The sequence below is a fragment of the Artibeus jamaicensis genome, unplaced genomic scaffold, assembly GCF_021234435.1.
Source record: "Artibeus jamaicensis isolate MK-2021 breed Jamaican fruit bat unplaced genomic scaffold, CSHL_Jam_final contig_558, whole genome shotgun sequence".
In the NCBI taxonomy this organism is placed as follows: domain Eukaryota; kingdom Metazoa; phylum Chordata; class Mammalia; order Chiroptera; family Phyllostomidae; genus Artibeus; species Artibeus jamaicensis.
In genome coordinates, this window is record NW_026521886.1 from 6,632,170 (window position 1) to 6,651,497 (window position 19,328).

At 40.5% G+C, this 19,328-nt stretch overlaps 1 protein-coding gene across 9 annotated transcripts in view; it reads left to right on the top strand.

Moving 5' to 3' along the window:
* The window catches only part of ZXDC (ZXD family zinc finger C), a 65,731-nt gene that overhangs the window by 14,932 nt on the left and 31,471 nt on the right, over positions 1-19,328 (top strand). For 4 of the 9 annotated variants that reach the window (XM_037139841.2, XM_053670326.1, XM_053670327.1 and 1 more), the window contains exons 6-8: positions 326-1,008; positions 2,133-2,195; positions 2,847-2,931. In XM_037139841.2, the coding sequence (XP_036995736.2) occupies positions 326-1,008; positions 2,133-2,195; positions 2,847-2,931 (831 nt within the window). The other 5 variants (XM_037139843.2, XM_053670324.1, XM_053670325.1 and 2 more) reach the window with 5 other exon arrangements.

The following is a 19,328-nucleotide window of genomic DNA, read 5'->3' on the forward strand; positions in this document are numbered from 1 at the left end:
CAGTAGATGTTGTGTTGATGGGTTGCCTAACATCTTATGTACAAATAAAACTTACTAGTCTTCTGGGTGATGTAGCTCAGTTGATTGAGTGCAGGTCTGCAAACCAAAGGGTCACTGCTTTGATTCCCAGTCTAGGGCCCATGCCTGGATTGCAGCAGCAGGCCCTAGTAGGCGGCACATGAGACACAACCACACATTGATGTTTCTCTTTCTCTTTTTCTCCTTCCCTTCCCCTTTCTCTAAAAGTAAATAAAATCTTTAAAAATAAAACAACTTCTTAGTCTTCTAAGGGCATAAAATAATTGGATCGTTTATTCCTTTTCAGATCTCTTCCCTCAGCTAGGAGCTCCGAGTTCTCTTCCACTCAGTGAACTTGGCAGCCCAGGCCAAAGTGAGCTCAACAACATAGACCTGGCAGTACTCTTCTCTGATGTACCTGCTGATGGTAGTAGTGCAGCAGGGGCCTCGGATGAGGCACTGACCCCTGGAATCCTGACTATTGATGTGACTTCTGTGAGCTCCTCTCTTGGAGGGAACCTTCCTAATAATAGTTCTTTAGGGCCAATGGACCCACTGGTCTTGGTGGCCCACAATGACATTCCTCCAAGCCTGGACAGCCCTCTCGTTCTTGGGACAACAGCCACAGTTCTTCAGCAAAACAACTTCAATATGGATAATATGCAAACTGTAAGTGCAGGAGGATTAGGCTGTCTGGTAGCTCTTCCTGTCAAGAACTTGAGTCAGGACCCACAGGCTTTGACTTCCAGCAGCAGTTTAGCAGTGAACACCACCACCCTGACCTCTTCAAGCAACCTCCCAGGGAACACCAGTGCCCCAGAATTGCTGTCTTCAATCAAAGTGGAACCAGACTTACCTCCTGGCCCTGAAGCTGTCAGGCAGCAAGAACAAAGCAGAGAGGTGCCCTGGCCTGTGTTCTCCAGCCCTCCAGAAAAGCACAGTCCTGAGAGAGACACAGGGCTCAGTGCAGGGACTGGCAACTTTTATTTGGTATGAAATGCTATATTCAGTCACTGCCATATAGCCCGCTTCCCTTACACTCAATTTTGAGGATGTTCTGGATTAATCATTTATGTACAGACATTTCTTACTCTTTGTGAAAGAATGGAGCCCTGGACTACCAGTTTGGAAATCTGAATTCTGATCCTGAGTCAGAACTAATTAGTTTTTACAACCTCGAGCAAATCACTTAACCTGTCTGAACCTTAAAGTCTCATTTCTAAAATGAGGGGGATTGGCTAGATGATTTCTGAAGTCATTTTGAATGCTGCGATTACTTGATAATGTGTTTCTTTACCTGAAAAAAAAATTGGTAGTATTTCATAATGTTGAAATAGTCTGCCTTTGTGCTTTTCACATAATAACAAGTCCTTAGACTTACTAATAACCAGAGTAAGGAGGATCTTGTTATCAACTGTCTTTAGAGTATTAATGGAAACTTTAAATTCATGAAAAACATTTTTCTTTAAAGAATTAGAATTAAGGGGAAAATAGGAGTGGTTTGTGAACCTTTGTTTCTGAAGGGTTATGAGTAGTTCTCCAATTTTGAGGCTTGACAGTTAATATACTTTATATCACTTTTATGTTTAATGTAATTTAAAAATAATTTAAAGATTCTTGGAGAAGTCTGATTTCTTTCCTCAGGTTCAGATGGAAATGATCAAACAGGTCTTTTTCTTTGTGGCACAGGTTAAATTTGATAGTGATATTGATCAAAATATTAAATCTTACCAGAACTTCTAAAAAAAGTTTAATTCTTTGAATTAGGATCAATTTTGAGGGATATGATAATTCATCCACCATGGAGCCAGCTTTTATATCTTTTGAGAGCACCTCCATCTCTGTTTAGCCTTGTCTGGTGTCTTATTTATTGTGGGGGCTAATCTCTGCTTCAGCAGCTACAGCAGTTGCTTGGTGTGCAGGTGCCCGGGCCTGGAGGGGACATGGCTAAGGCTCAGAGATTTGTGGGATGTCACTGCCTGAGTGCAGGGCCTCAGTGCCTTGGGAAACAGTAGTTTTCTGGTGCCATTGCATCATCAGAGGCTTAACTGTGGGTGGAGGCAGGAAGAGCCACCATGACCTTGATCCTGACCCCTTGTTCATTTTCTTGCTAGCTGAGTGACGTTGGGCTGCCTCGATTTTCTGAGCACCGATGGTGTGTGGTGAATGGGTTACAGGTATGCCATGAGCTGCTTAGGGTTCTTTCTTTTTTTGCAGTGATAAGTATTAAAATGTTTTTCTTATAAAACATTCACAAACTCAGCCGAAGTCCTATTTAAATACTGTACTACTGTTTGACTCCCTCAGTAAACTTCCTGAATTCATAACCAGTTATTGTTTTGGTCTGTAAGACATTGAGTTGAACACCTGCCACAGGAGTGGCCTCTGCAGTGGGTGTATGAAATAGGACCTCTCCAGCTCTGCCATACAAGTATCATGTGGCATGCTCTGAAAAATGTTGGGAAGTGCTGCAGTAAATTAATCCTGAATCATTGAGGAAAGACTGGTTGTTTCAGACAGCAGAGAAATATGTAATTCATTTTTTAACAGTTTCTGTATAAAATATTTTGATGTTTTAGACTTTGGAGGAATAAACTTTGAATATCTGGGTAATAAAATTATGTATATTGTTCCAACTCTGATTTTATTTAGCTATCACTATAATTGTATATAGTGTTTGATTCTCAGTGAGCCTTTGCTGGAGATTCTCAAAGAGTATTTAGACTTCACTCTGTTCAGGAAGCAGAATTACTACATTTCAGTAGTTCCTTGCTACCCTCCCTTTGCTGTTTCGGTCAAGTGACTGACACATTTTTCTTTGATCTCAGGAAAGTGGGGGCTCAGCAAGAACTGATTCCCGAGCCATTCAACTAGTCAAGAAAAAAAAGCAGAAAGGAACTGGGAGCAATGCAGGTGAGGCTGTGTGTGCTGCAGTGCTGGGGGAGTGAGGGTTCTGATGGTTAGCTTGGGGCTTAATTAGGGACAGGAGAAATATATAAGATGGATGTTTTCTATTTTCTTTGTATTACTTTTATGTTCAGAATGCTCTTTCGTCAACTCCTTAGTTTTTATGTGAATTTAAGAAGAAAAAAGATACAAAATTCCTTCCTAGCATCAGTGTGAACATGTTTTATTTAACTAAAAAAAAAAAAAGTTGAGTAAAAGTTAGTGGTTACAAACTTGAGTGTTTGTTACCTTGTAGGCTGCAAGTTAAAGAGCAAAGCAGACCATGTGTCAAAAGTAGAGTTGGAAATCTGATGATAAATGGCTGCTGGCCCTTGAGCTTGGCTTTTGGGAAGACTCTGAGGACAGCTACTGCTGTCCGGAGCCAGCCTCTGGGTGGCATGAGTCATTATGGGTACCTAGTTCAGAGTTATGTTGAAATCTTATAATTTTAAAATGTCAGCAACATTTTTGATTTTTTAAAAAACACTAAGTAGACACAACAAGACCTGCTAGTTTGTGGCCTTATGCATCTGTATATTCCATATATTCATCCATCCCAAAAATGGAATAGTGGGACACAGTATTTAAAGGAAACTGGTAAATTCTTTTGTAAAGGTAACAGTGAATTATTTTTAATGCTTTTATTTTGTACATTTTGTTTGTCTTTTATATTTATCTAAAATGTGTTTTTAAAATATCACGGGGTATGGAGGATTAGCAATATAATTTTATTATCCTTCTGTTCTTAATAATATAGAGCTTTTTCTTTAAAGTGATAATAATTCCTTTGGTTTTTTTTGAAGCAAACATTGCTTTATAAGGTATGTTGTACATGTCAGTGTTCATTGTGACTGAGCAAGGGTTACTACCTCCATAGTTCACAGAGTGCCCAAATAGGACTTTTAGAGATGATAATAATAAAAGAAAGTACGGTGCTGGTGATCTATAGAATGACATTCAGATATTAGATACAGTTGATGAAGGAAACCAAATGCCTTTATTTAACCTAATAGTAAGCTCAGCTTGAAGAAAAAAATACGAACATTCAGGTATATAATACATGTTGTATCTTTTGCATTGCTTTGGAGTTCCATTTGTAGGTATGGTTTTATATTTTTATTTATTTTTTTAATACTTCAGCATTTTTATAAATAGGGACATTGAAAAAACATAGCCAGATATTAATTATACTAGTATCACTTCATTAAAATTAACACTGTTTTCTTAATGTCAGTATCTAGCAAGTGGTCAAATTTTAATTGTCCCAAATTCCATGAATTTTTTTAAAAGATTTATTTATATTTAGAGAGAGGGGAAGAGAGGGAGAAAGAGAAGGAGAGAAACATCAATGTGTGGTCGCCTCTCACGTGCCCTCCACCAGGGACCTGGCCTGCAACCCAGGCATGTGCCCTGACTGGGAATTGAACCGTTGACCCTTTGGTTCTCAGGCTGTCACTCAATCCACTGAGTCATACAAGCCAGGACCCCTGAATGGTTTTTATAACTGTTTGAATCAGCTTCCCAATAATGCTCATTTATGACTATGGGTTGACATGTTTTTTTAAGTTTCTTTTGCATTGGTAGGCTTCTCCTTCCATCTCTCTTCTGTGTATTTGTTGGAGAATCTGGCCAGTGTGGATTTTGTGATTGTGTCACTGTAGTATAGTTTAACAGGTTCCTGTCTTCTGTTTCCTATAAATTAGTAGTTACATCTGTAGGCTTGGTTTGATTGAAGTTTGATTCTTGAAGGAGAGGGGTTAGCAAAACTCTTGCCAGGTGGTAGAGGGCTCTTCCAGGGGTCCCTGATGTCTTTGTTAGCAGCTGTTGATGACCAGTAGTGACTGGATTGATTAGGGATTGCAGAAAGATGATATTCTATCATTCCTTTTGAAATAATGAGCTAGTTTCTTAGCATCTTCTAGTAGTAGTCAAAATGTTTTTATGCATTTGTTGATAAACATTTTACAGATTTTCTGCCAAGTATTCAAGCTTCATATGTTGAAGGCAGGAGAATTTTCCTGTAAGTGCCAGCCACATACCATCTTTGAAAAGCCCTCTTGAAGTAGTATAACCAACTGAGAGATAGAGGAATGAAACTACAGGCCCAGAGTCCCTTTTCCAAAACCCTTGGGACTAACTGTGTTTCCACTCTACCCCAGCCATTAAATACTTCTCTTGTTGGCAATATTCCATCTGTATTGTCACTTATTTGTGTCCTCCATTTGTGATGCCCTTCACCCAGCCTTCCCTCATATTAGCATCTCCCACAATCACAGTGTATTTACGTAACTCATGATCATGGCCACTGTTCTATTACATGGACTGCAGGCTTTATTTGCATTTGGCCAGTTTCCTACCTAGTGTCTTTTCTGTTCCTGCATTGCATTTTGTTGTCATGATACCTTAACCTTATCCAGTCTGTGTCTGTTCCTCAACACATCCTTCCTTTCATGATGCCTATGAAGAGTGCCAGTTCCCTAGTTTGGAATGTCCCTCCATTTGGATTTGTCTGATATTTTCTCTTGGTTTGATTGAAGTTACGGACCTTTTGAAGCCAAAGTGAGGTATCCTCATTGCATTTTAACAAGGTACATATAATCAACATATAACAGATAATACTAACCTTGATCAGGCTTAAGGTATTATCTGCCAAGTTTTCCCATTGTGAAGTTACCATTTTTTTCCTGTAATTAATAAATATTTATTTTGAGGTAGGTATTTTGAGATGGTATGTAGATCTTGAGGGTCTGTAAGAGCACCCTCATTTTTCTGCCCATTTGATGATCTCCAAGGCCAAAGCTTCACTTATTTTCTAGAAGGGCTCAGAACTCATGATTATGGTTTATTGCAGTAATAAAACAACACAGAACAAAATCAGCCACAGGAAGTGGGGCATATGGCAGGGTGTAGGACAGTTCCTAGATCGAAGATTCAAGTTGACCTGTCCCTGGAGTTGTGGACAGTGCTAACTTCTCCCACTGTGTGACAACACACAGGGTATTGCCAGCCAGGGGAGTTCACCTGAGTCTTGCTCTCCAGCTATTGAGCAGGGCCCCAGGGCCTCCACCATAAGTCACATTGTTAGACTACTTGGAGTGGTACAGGGCCCACAGGTAAACAAACACACCTATCAGATAGGACATTCCAAGGACCTTGAGATTCATTCTCAGGAGCCTGGAGTGAAGGCCATACCTCACCTTGGGCAAGGTTAATCCATTTCCACACACTGTGCAGATACCTTGTTCCTCTTTCAGCCTCTCACTAAGTCAACACTCAGGGGTAGATTTACCTGTGGTATTATTACTGTCGTGTTCTAAAGGTGATTTCCTGTTTCCTTCATTTCTTGTACATTTATTAATTAGAATTTTCGTATAAAGAAGAGTTGTCCCTTCTCTCCCATTTATTTATTTATTTATTCAGTTACATCAGTATGGATGCAACGGTATTTATTTTATCCTTTAGGTTATTATAATTGATACTGTATTTTTAAAAACTTTTTATTGTTTAAGTACAGATGTCTCCATTTTCCCCCACCCCTCTCCCCACCCCTTAATATTGTATTATAGCCATTATTATCAGTATTGTATTATAGCCATTATTATCAGTATTTATTTTGATGCTCAAATTGTTCCAGCTTTGGCCACTGGTAGCAGTTTTGGTTGGATTCTTATGTCCTTTCAACATGCCCCCATCCTGGTGTTTTAAGGAGACACTTCCTACTTTTTGGTTCCACCAGACTTGTCTTACATTATCCCTACCTTAGTCCTGGAGTCTTTCACTCTCCAAGGAGCCCTGTTCCTTTTATTGGAGAGTGATACCAAACTGAGGTCTAGGGTGTAGGTGTGCTTGTTGATGCCTGCTACCAGGGTATCATTGCATCTAGGCTCTCTTGGCAGACACTGCTAGGATGTATATTTATGCCTTATATTGGGTTGGCCAAAATGTTCGTTTAGTTTTTTCTGTACGATGGCTCTAGTAATGCTTAGTTGTCTTTAACTTCATTCAAAACAATTTTGTTAGCTTGTATTGTGACAGCTGTCATATCAGCATGCATTTAAAAGTTTATCAAAATTGTTCCATTTTTCTGCAGTCCTTTTAATTGAAGATGGAAGAATATACAGAACATTTTTTACATATTATGCTTTATTATTTCAAGAAAGGTAAAAATACAACTGAAATGCAAAAAAAAGATCTGCGCGGTATATGGAGAAGGTGCTGTGACTGATAAAATGTGTAAAAAGTGGTTTGCAAAGTTTCTTGTCACTACTGACATTTTGTCCAAGTAATTCTTTGCTGTGGGGATGTCTTATACATGGGAAGATGTTTAGCAGTACCCCTGTCTTCTACCTACTGGAAGCCAATAGTGGGAAATAACCAACATACTCCAAATCAATAAAGTTATTTGGTAAAAATGAAAAATATGTCCAAATCACTGGACATATTTGTCCAAAAATATTTTTGTCCAAAAATATGCTCAAATGAAAAATATGTCTTTTATTTTATGGAAAAGAACTAAACAGACTTTTTGGCTAATCCACTATAATGTTACATATATCAATAGAATATATTAACCTGTACTAGCTATGCTTTAACAGAATATTTCACATTTTCGAACAGAAATATGGTACATATGTTCTGTATTTGTTAACATGCCTAGTTACTACATTGGCATTTTTCGGTGAAATATATTCATGTAAATGGGATCTTCTAAGATTATAAGTAGCTTCGTGTGTGTTACTGCTAACTTATTTTTGGCACCAAATTTAACAGGGGAAATGTAGATTTTGGAACTTCCTGGATTTGGGGGTTGTAGTATAATAAGTCCAGGAACAGTGAGGTTGCAGGTTAACAGGACTATTAGTGGAATTAAGTAATTTGAACATAGTCCGGACTTCACATTGTCAGTGTAGTGAAGTCCAAAGTGCATGTGCTGATTCTTAGAAAATGTGTAATCTAAGTGATTTGAAAAATAAGGTATAGGGTCTAATATTTAAGATCCTTCCCATTGGGTTACTCTTCAGTGTACAAAATAAAAGTGTGCCATTTTTTTATCTTCACTATTGAGGTCCCCCCTCAAAATAAACCAAGAATATTTTCTCAGCGTAAAAAGTAAAGAGACTTTTGTTCTTGAAGCTGATAGTAAAATGAACTTTAAAAAAGTGCAACCAATTTTAGAACTATAAACATCTGTATTATATAAACATCTATTTTCTGCACTCTAACAGTAGGGAGAAGGAAAGAAAACAGTGCTTACTGGAAGAGACAGTAAACAGCAAAACACACGTTACAGGAGTCGTACAGTAAAAATGTAAACAAGTGTGAGTCCCCTGACTTTTAAAATTTTTTTGACTTGAGTCAAAGAGCAGAATTCCAACTTTATGTTGTCTAGAAGAGGCACCTTTTGGATATAAATATTTAGGAATGTTAAAATTAAGATAAGAAAACAAAAGAAAAGCCAAAGTCACAAAGTAGAGGCTACTATTAGTATTACTTTTTTTTTTATTCCTCACCTGATGATATGCTTATTGATTTTAGAGAGAGGTGAAGAAGGGTGGGAGAAAGAGAGGAAGAGAAACATTGTTTGGTTGCCTCTTGTACATTCCATGACTGGGACTGAACCTGAAACATAGGCATGTGCCATGACTGGGAATTGAACCCGTGATCATAAACTGCTGGTGACCTTTGGTTTGTGGGACAGTGCTCCAGCCAACTGAGCCACACCAGCCAGGGCAATACTACTAGTATTAAAAGTATACAATTTAAAGACTTGGCGCAGAGAAGATTTACCTTGTTTTGGTTGCTCTCCACATGTGCTCAACAGCAGAACTATAAAAGACTTCAGGCCATTTATGTGAATATTTATATGAAGGCTTACATTATCAAACATTAGAAAGTAAAACCGAATGGAAATCTAGGATTGGATAAATAAAAACCAATATCTGAAGTGGTTAATTAACTAATTTACAGATGAAGCAGAAAAAGATACAAAAGATGTTTGCACTGGGAGTAATAAAGTTGATTCAATAGATCCTATTCCATGAACATGGAATATTTATAGAAATTAAACTGAACAAATTAGGCTATCAGAATGCATTACAAAATTGTTAGGCAAAAATCCCCAGCCTGATAGTGTATGTATTTGACCATACTGTGATAAAATAGAAAGTAAACATTACTTGGGAAACAAAAGAAAACCTATCAAATTCTTGGGTAAAAGAGGCAATAAAAGCTCATTACAAATGCTTATAGAAGAAATGGACAGACTTCCACCAAGATGGAGGCATAGGTGGAGACACCATGCTTTCTCACACAACCAAGTTTAGAGACAACAAAATTTTAGCAACAAAAAACATAGCCAGAATACAAAAAATTGAACTTTTCAGAAGTCCTATAACGAATTCTTCAGCCTGACCGTGTCACAACCCAGCGACCTGAGCAACCCTGCCCTGGTGAACACCTAAGGCTTCGCTCCTCACCCAGCGGCAGGGAGTAGGACAGGGGGATGCCATCTCCCCACTCTGACCCCACCACCACATACAGCGTCACAACCCAGCGACCCTGCCCTGGAGGCCCCGCCCCACCCCGCCCCTACGGCTCCACTCCTCATACTTAATGGACGGGAACAGACCAAAAATGGCTCAAGAAGATCTCAAAGCCCCAGAGCCCATAAATCTAAGTGACAAAGAAATAGCAAAACTTTCAGATGCATAGTTCAAAACACTGGTGATCAGGATCCTCACAGAACTGATCGATTTTAGTCACAAATTAGAGGAACATATGAACGCTGAACTAATTGAAATGAAGGGGATTGCACAGGAAACCAATAGTGATGAAAAGGACACTGGGACTCAAATCAAGGGAGTGAACCAGAAGGAAGAAAAAAATGACCAAACAGAAAAGAATGAAGAAACAAGAATTCAAAAAAATGAGGAGAGACTCATGAACCTCCAGGACATCTTTAAATGCTCCAACATCCGAATTATAGGGGTACCAGAAGGGGGAAAGGAACAGCCACCAGTGGAAAACTTATTTGAACAAATAATAAAGGAGAATTTCCCCAATCTGGCAAAGGAAATAGACTTCCAGGAAATCCAGGAAGCTCAGAGAGTCCCAAAGAAGTTGGACCCAAGAAGGAACACACCAAGGCACATCATCATTATATTAGCCAAGATGAAAATGAAGGAGAGAATCCTAGAAGCAGCAAGAGATAACGGGACAGTCACCTACAAAGGAGTTCCCATCAGACTGTCAGTTGATTTCTCAAAAGAGACCCTACAGGCAAGAAGGGGCTGGAAAGAGGTATTCCAAGTCATGAAAGGCAAGGACCTACATCCAAGATTGCTCTATCCAGCAAAACTTTCATTTAGAATAGAAGGACAGATAAAGTGCTTCTCAGATAAGATCAAATTCAAGGAGTTCATCACCAAGCCCTTATTATATGAAATGGTAAAGGGACTTATCTAAGAAAAAGAAGATAAAAGATATGAACAGTGAAAGGACAGCAAACTCACAGTTATTAACAACCACACCTAAAACAAAAGCAAACTAAGAGGACAGCTAGATCAGGAGCAGAACCATAGAAATGAAGATCTCATGGAGGGTTAGCAACAGGGGAGTGGGAGAAGGAGAAGGGGGAGAAGGTACAGAAAATAAGTAGCATAGATGGTAGGTAGAAAATAGATGGGAGGGCAAGAATAGTATGGGAAATATAGAATCTAAAGAACTTGAGACACATGGTCATAAACTAAAGAGGGAATGGTGGGGGTGAGTGGTGCAGGGTAGAAGGGAATGAAGGGGGGAATAGAACAACTGTAATGGCATAATCAATAAAATAAAAATTTTTAAAAAAAGAAGTGGACAGCCAAGTGGTTTTATGTTTGAACTCTTGAGCAAGCGTTTTCTCTGTGCTTCAGTTTTCTCCTTTGTAAAATAGTAATAGAAGCAGCTATATTGGATTCTTGTGGGGAATAAGTGAGATAATACAGGTAAAGTGCTTACAAGCACTCCAAATCTCAGCTACTTACTGTTGTTAAGGATGAAAGATAGGGGATATGGCTAAAGCCAGACAGAAGTTTATGCAGTGCTTGTCTTCCTATTAAGTAAGAGAGAGGAAGTTAAGTGGAATAAACTTATTTCAGGTGGAAGAACAAATCTAAGAAGAATCAGAAATCTGAATTTTGATGCTTAAGTGTGACAACCTATTCAGTGTGGACCAAACAAAAAATCTTTATGTGTATATAACTCCTAGCTTGTCAGTTTCTACCTCTGAGCAATATCACCAAGAAAAAAAAAGTATAAGTGAATTTCACAGATTCAAAAAATAAGTATCATTAAAACTCTATGATAATAAATTAGAGTGCTTGCAACAAAATGCACACTTTCTAGGAAAACAAAGTATCATTATTCAAAAATAAAAACTGTGGGTAAAGTTAGTATTTCAGAGTCTCATGCTTGCCTGTTACACAGTTTCTCCTTGTCCATATGTGTAGTAGCCGCTGTTCTAGTGTTTTTGTGGAAAATAGGAAACTCCTTGTGATCTGGGTACAAAGCCTGACAAGGATACCCCATGAAAGGAGAGCTGTACATTGATGTTTATGACAATTGATGGAAATGTTCTCAAAACACATAGGATCTGGCAATGAATTTAATATTCTGACTAGTAGGGTTTAGAGCCATAGCTTGAGGACATTTCACTGTTTTCACTCTGTTTATCACAATAGGTTGGTGAAGAACTTTATTATTTTTCTCAGGATTCTATATTTATTTTAAAAATTGATATCCATTACTGATGGAAATAGAATGTAGTAAAAATTCTGAATCCCAAACCAAGAGCCAGTATAACTACTTAATGGTGAGTTAGCAGACACTCTACGTGTGTGCAAGAATTATATTTGTTACCATTATCACCCTTGGTATTTAATTTTGTTCTTGAGTTTCTTGCCATTGAAATAAAGTAAAAAAGAGAAAAACTATAAGGAGGAGACATACAATAATTTGGATATTATTTGTTTGTTTATTAGAAAACTCAAAAGAATCAGCCCTGGGTGGTGTGGCTCAGTGGATTGAGTGCTGACCTGTGAACCAAAGGGTCACTGGTTCAATTCCCAGTCAGGACACGTGCCTGGGTTGCAGTCTGGGTCCTTGGTGATGTGCATGAGAAGCAATAACACATTGATGTTTCTCTTCCTCTTTTCCTCTCTTTCTCTCTCCCTACCCCTCTTTCTAAAAATAAATAAAATCACTTTTTTAAAGAAAATTCAAAAGAATCAACTGAAAAATTAGAACTTAAAGGATATTTAAATGGCCAGTTTTAAAGTAAAGGTATAACCATTTGCAGTGTCCTGTGTGGCTCCAGGAGCTAATTAGGAAATACAATGGATAAAATACCTCATTCACAATAGCAACAAAAATTACAAAGTATCAAGAAGGAAATTTCACAAGTGAGCAGGACCTGAGTGGAGGAGACATAAAACCTGATGGAAAAGGAGACAAGGCAACTCCTTTCTTCTGATACATATCCCTGCTGGGGGCCTGAAACAACACAGATACCACTGCTTGCATTCTGATTGGGGGGGGGGTGAGGTTGGAGCATTTGATAAACAAGAAAAAACTAAATCAGATGGTAAATGTGAATAAAATGAGAATAAAATGTGATGGACTCTACTTTTAAAATGGTAGATGCCTCAAAGAAGGTGACATGGAGGAGGTGAGGAAGGGAGCACCTGGGCAGAACTAATGAGCCCCTTAGGCTGGAGGGTGCTGTCGGTAGAAAGGCCTTTGTTAGTAGAGCCAGGCAGCCTAGGGGAGAATTTTTGGGAAGTGGTCAGAGAGCTTCTGGGAGGCAGGCTGTTTAGGGCCTCAAGATCATTGTCAGAACTTTGGCTTTCACTCAGATGGGAAAACAGGCATAATTAGAAAAGTGACATGATATTTTTTAAGGGATTGTTCTGGCTGCTCTTCTGAAAAATAAAAGGCATTGGGCAATGAGAGCAGGTAGAGGTTTCTTGTAGCCCTCCAGCAAGAAATGAGGGTAGCTGGTATCAGGCTTGTCGCTCAACAGTGGGTAGAGTCGCCAACAGCTGTGGGTTTTGTGAGAGAAGTCATTGCAGACATGCTAACTCTTCCCATGATATTTTATATTTTAATACAGTTCCATTTGAAATTCCTGACAGATTTCAGAGCAATTGTGAAGAAGCTATGCGTAAGGACTTATAAGGAAACATGGAGAAACTAGCATATAGGATTTGCACTGTGCTTGTTAGGGCATCTCACAAGCTACAGTTAAAACTCATTGTGCTGGTGACCTATAGGCAGACAGGTCACCAAATCTACACACACTGAGACACAGGCCTAAGACCACAAACCTCTGTGTGTATAAAGGTGGCTCTTTCAATCATTTACAAATGAGTGATGACCTTTTGGGAAAAAATATATAAAAATTCCCCACAAGATAAAGAATAAAGATGAGCGATTTAAGGGATTTTTTTTTAAACATGGAAAGCTGAAATAATAGCCAACACTTTGTTCTCTTCTGTGTGCTTTATGTGTATTACCTCATATTGGATCTTTAAATATAACCTTCTAAGGCAGGGGTGTCAAACTCATTTTCACTGGGGGGCCACATCAGCTTTGTGGTTGCCTTCAAAGGGCCGAATGTAATTTTATGACTATGTAAATATAACTACTCCTTAACTAGGCAAGGAGCTTGGCACTGCTGCCCGTAAGAAACAAGGTGCCAGACCGGATAAAACAAGGTGGAGGGCCAGATTTGGCCCGTGGACCTTGTGTTGGCCACATTTGTGTTCTAAGGTAAGACTGTTAGTACTGGACCTTTCTGCAACTAGGCCACCAAGGCCCCTCTCCCCAGCTCACTCACTGCTCAGAGGTTACGTATGTCCATAGGGAGACAGAGGCATGGGCTTTGAAGACTAATTAACATCGAAAGGTTTCTAAATAAGCAGAAACTATGAAATGATAAGAAAGATGACCACCCTTGTAAAAAACTGATAACGGTATATGAGCCAACACTGTGCAGAAGGCTGCTGACAAATGAGCAAGTGTCTTAGCCATAAGCCAACAGAGTATGCTTGGACCTCAGAGGTGAGGAAGGAAACCCAGAGCTTGCATAGGTGTGCAGGGGGCAAATTCTCATGCTTTGCTGGTGAGAGCCTCACTGGGGATGACATTCCTGGGGTGGGGTCACTTGATAATGTTTTGAAGAGCCAGAGAATATGCATAATGTTCAATCTTGCAATAACATTTTTGGAATTTATCTCAAGGAAGTATTCAGGTAAATGTGCCAGCTGCAGCTCTGTGTGGAAGTGTGTGTTATTGAATATTTATAACTCAAATGTCCAGTAAAGGGGCACACTTTGTGTGTATTTTTGTTAAGTCCATGTTTGTAAGAAAAGCTGGGTATGTTGATGTGTGTATTTTTATAGAAACAAAAGTGGTAGAATTAATGTTAATGCAAGGATAGTGGTTTTTTTACTTTATGGATTTTTAAATCATTATTTTTTTACTTAAAATATAGTAACTATATAATTTAAAAATGAGTATTAATACTACACCTCCCCCATTTACATACTGAGAACTAGAGCAGCTGTGTCCCATGAGTGGAGCACACAGCAGAAGTTTCTTAAGTTGGACCTGCAGCACTTGGGAGTGCTCCCCATATATCTCACCAATAAACTGAGAAATGTAGTCTAGAATCAGTTTCCCTTCCTAGAAGGGAGTGGGGCTTGAGAGCAACAGGAAACAGGCAAGGGCCTGGCATCATGGGTCAGGGGCAGCTCTGTGGCTCCTTGACTTTAGCCCAGGTCAGCTTGTCCAACACTGGAAGATAGGCATGTGGGCAGAGGGTGAGGTGAGACTACTGCACTTGGTGCTGCTGGTCAGTCCATGTTCCTGGAATGTTAGAGTGAATAATTGGGTTGAAATGAGCCCTGAAATTAGGTTAGTGATCTACTTTTTAAAATACATATATGGACTTTTTTTACATTAAAACACAAATCTTTGTGCATGTGAGTTACAAAGTTGCTCCCTTTCGTTCCTGTTGCTGCTGTGATGAAAGCAGAAGGACCATGCTGAGGAGGACAGGAAGAGTGCCCTGGTATGGCTGTCAGTTAACTAGGAAGTTACAGCAAGCAATTGTGACTTTTTTCCAAAAGAGAATTCTAGTAACCTTCACATGGACATTGAATGTAAAGGCCAGTGTGGTTTATGAATGGTGTCATGAAGCAACCCCCCCCAGTGGGTGTGGATGAGGAGTCTTGACTACAGATCCAGAAACACCGCCCTAGCAATGTGGAAGAAAATGTGTCATCATCACTCAGGGCTTTTTACACCCTGTAGGCCCTGTTTAGGCACCTTGGGGCAGATGTAGCCTGTGATTGGGGAAGGAAAGTGAATTTGAACTATTGGTGACATGGGTGGGGGGGCGTCTACTCTGAACTCTTCTTTAGATGAGGGATGTGTTGGCTTCACCTGGCCATGATAGTTCCCTGTGCTGACCTTCACGTTCCTGGGCTTAGAGCCCTTCAGGCTAGGTAAGCACAGCTTTGGAAAGCTACTCAGAGAGTGAGCCTTTTGCAGTAGACTCATGGGCAAGATCATATTCCTCTCTGGTCATTGATCCCTCAAGTGCAAGGATTATGTCTGTTCATGGACTCCAGCTATGGTTTTAAAGGCAAGCATAGCTGGAGATCTCCCATAGTGTAGTAAAAGAGTTTGGTGACAGTAACCTTCCTATTGTTTGGGTGGAAAATTGTGACTCCTCTCTCTGAACAGGCTCTGAGTTGAGGTGTCCAGTTGAAAGCTCTCATCAGCAGGTCTCTACCTTTTATACAGAGGAGGTCTCTGTTTAACCAAAATTGTAATCAGCTTTGCTACACATTGAAGAGCTTTGCTCTCCATGTGACCCATGGTGACAGTGCCAAGTGGCGGTGCCTACAGATTCAGAGCGCTAATTCTGGAGTCAGGAATGGGGACAGGTCTGCTCCTCTGGATACAGTGACCTTGGGCAAGTGTCCAGCCTCTGGTTGCAGCAGCATCCTCTGTGAAAGAGAGACAATGTGGGAGCTGCCCTTCTAGATGGTTGTGAGAGTCACATGCAAAGATTCTTACAAAACATTCAATCGAAGGCTAATGAGAGCCCCAGTGATAGGTTTAATTAAATGTATGTTTTGCTTATCACATCTCCTGTATGTTCATTTAATGTTTTTGTTGGAGCAGAATAAGGAAGACAGTGGCAGGGCTTTGTGTGTATTTTTAGATCCTGTCCCTGAGAGCTTACCTGACAAAATTAGGTATTATGACCTTAGGCAGAATCCCTGCTCCATGTGGGCTTGCTCTCCTTGCTCCCTAAAGCCTGACCCACCATTCTCTGCCTGATGAGTACTCAAGTGGTCCTGAGCTGCTGACAATGCTCGGACATACGCAGTCCTGCAGCCTGCCCTCGTTTCTCTGTTACTCTGAGAGCTCCTGTTAATCCTTTCTATGTGCCATTTGACTTTCCCATCCGTGGAGACTGCTTCTCAGACTCAGCCAGGGTTGGCTGGTGAGAACATTGATAGGACACTAGGCAGAGGGAAGAGGGGGAACCAGTTCCTCGTTTGTGCTCTGCTTTTTTAGGAATTCTATGATAATGCTCATGTCTCCTATGGTTTTAGTTCTTGCTGGGTTGCCCTTGATGTCATTCTGGATCCTATACACTGTCCCTCTTTCTGGACTTGTGTGCTATTGCTTTCCTGGTGTGCCCATCTGGCTGTTTGTTTGTTCCTTAGTGCACTGTCACTGATGTACTGCATTGTGTGCATGAAGTCCCTCTGAGTGCAATAAGCTAGAGTGTTCCTGTAGTCCTGATGGGACCCTGACAGCTCCCCTAACTAAAAACAGTTTGTCAAGGGCGATTGCCTACATTATGGCACTACAGTATCCCCCAAACCTTGCTCAGGTCTCTTGGCAGTAACCCCCTCATGGTTCCCAGAGTACCCTGTATTCCTTCATCATTGTATTTTGATTGTGGGTTTGTCTGTATGACCCTGAAAAACATACATATCTGCATTTACAACACACCAGCCATTGGAAGCTCCATGGTAAGGCTCATCATTATTAGCACAGTATACAGTGTAGTAAACAGTCAGTATTTATAGAAAGAACGTAAACAGGTTGCTGGTAACTGGGCACATTACAATAAAAACCATTCAGTTAGCCCACTTCAGTGCTAAACCTGACAGGTATGACCACTAATTAAATGGTACCCAGTATTGTTCAGAGTTCCTTCCATCTGTTAGCACCTGGAGTCCTTACAGTACCAGTACCCCATTTTCTGGATGAGGAACTTAAGGCATATAGAGATTAACTTGATGGGATCTACATAGCTAGTGGCTGACCAGACCAAGAGTCAAACCCTCAGCTGCATAAAACACATGGGAACTATCACTGTCATGTAAAGTGTACCTGGAACTCCCAAGTAATTAAACTAGCACTTGGACTCTGGGTCATTAGGACTTGTCCAAGGTTCTGGGTGGGTGGGGTTAGACAGCTCTCAGCATGATCTGCTACATGAGAAGACCAAAGGAGAACCACATTCTCTTTCCTGATAGCAAAAAAAGCAGCCAGTAATTTCTCATCACTGTTGTTTTTTGGTTTTTTTTTTAAATCACAAACCTTAATCAACTCTGAACCAAAAGCATTTCCCTAATAATGGAGAGCAAGTCAGACTAATAGTGTCAGTGGAGAGAAGTGTTTATGTTACAGTCTGGAGAAGAGGCAACCAAACCAACAATGCAATGATTGGGTACTTTTATAGGAGGTTTAGAGAAAATAGGGAATCAAATAGAAAGGAAGCAGTGATTATCAATGACAGTGATCAGGTTTAGAAAATCTAAGGGAATAGACTCTAAGTAGAAATAAAGATAAATAGGCAGCTAATTGTATAATGAGTATTTATGTATATCATCACATTAGTAGCTTTAAACTAAAAAAGACTAAATCTTCAGATGGCAATAAAAACAATAAAGCATCTTGGGATCACCAGTGACAAATATATACTGGGCCTGGATGAGGTCCTGCTTAAGGACCTCAGTTCTTATTAATTTACATCTTTGTTCAGTTTATTTAAGATCCCAAAGGAACAGAGACTTCCGCCAAGATGGAGGCATAGGTGGATGATAAGCTGTGCCTTCTCACACAACCAAGTTTAGAGACAACTAAATATTAGCAACATAAAACACAGCCAGAACACAGAAAATTGAACTTTTCGGAAGTCTGTTAACAACAAATTCTTCAGCCTGACCGGTAAGAGGGGCAAAACCAGCAGCTGGTGGAGCGGGGTTGCACAGGAAAACTCTGTCGGACGGACTCAGGCGCACGGAATCCAGGCGCAGGGTTGGACCTAGTGAGCGACTGAGCAAGTGACCAAGCGAGCGACCGCAGGGAAACAGCGAAGGAGCAGGGCTGCGGGTTGACTGTGGTCGCGCATTGGTGCGCTGATAGACAAGCGAGGAAGTGGGCGATTGGACCGGGACCCAGCGGGTCCCCACAGCAAGCGGCAGGGAGGGCACCGCCATTTTCCTGCTCTGACCCCACCTCCACATACAGCGTCATAACCCAGCAACTCTGAGTGGCCCAGCCCAGGTGAACCACCTAAGCCTCTGCTCCCCACCCAGGGGCACTAAACGGCAGAGGGTGCCGCCATTTCCCCGCTCTGGTCACGCCCCCACATACGGCCTCACAACCCAGCGACCTGGTAGTCTAAGGCTCCGCTCTTCACACTTAAAGGGCACGAACAGACCAAAAATGGCTCAAGAAGATCTCAAAGCCCCAGAGCCTATAAATCTAAGCGATGAAGAAATAGCAGAACTCTCAGACGCACAGTTTAAAACACTGGTGATCAGGATCCTCACAGAACTGGTGGATTATAGCCAGAAATTAGACAAATATATGAAGGCAAAACTAATTGAAATGAATGGAATTGCACAGGAAACCATTAGCAATGAAAAGGAAGCTGGGACTCAAATCAATGGAGTGGACCAGAAGAAAGCAAATAATAGCCAAACAGAGAGGAGTCAAGAAGCAGGAATTCAAAGAAGTGAGGAGAGGCTTAGGAACCTCCAGGACATCTTTAAATGCTCCAACATCCGAATTATGGGGGTGCCAGAAGGGGGAAAGGCACAGCCACCAGTGGAAAACTTATTTGAACAAATAATAAAGGAGAATTTCCCCAGTCTGGCAAAGGAAGTGGACTTCCGGGGAAGTCCGGGAAGCTTGGGGAGTACCAAAGAAGTTGGACCCGGGAAGGAACACACCAAGGCACATCATCATTACATTAGCCAAAATTAAAATGAAGGAGAGAATCCTAG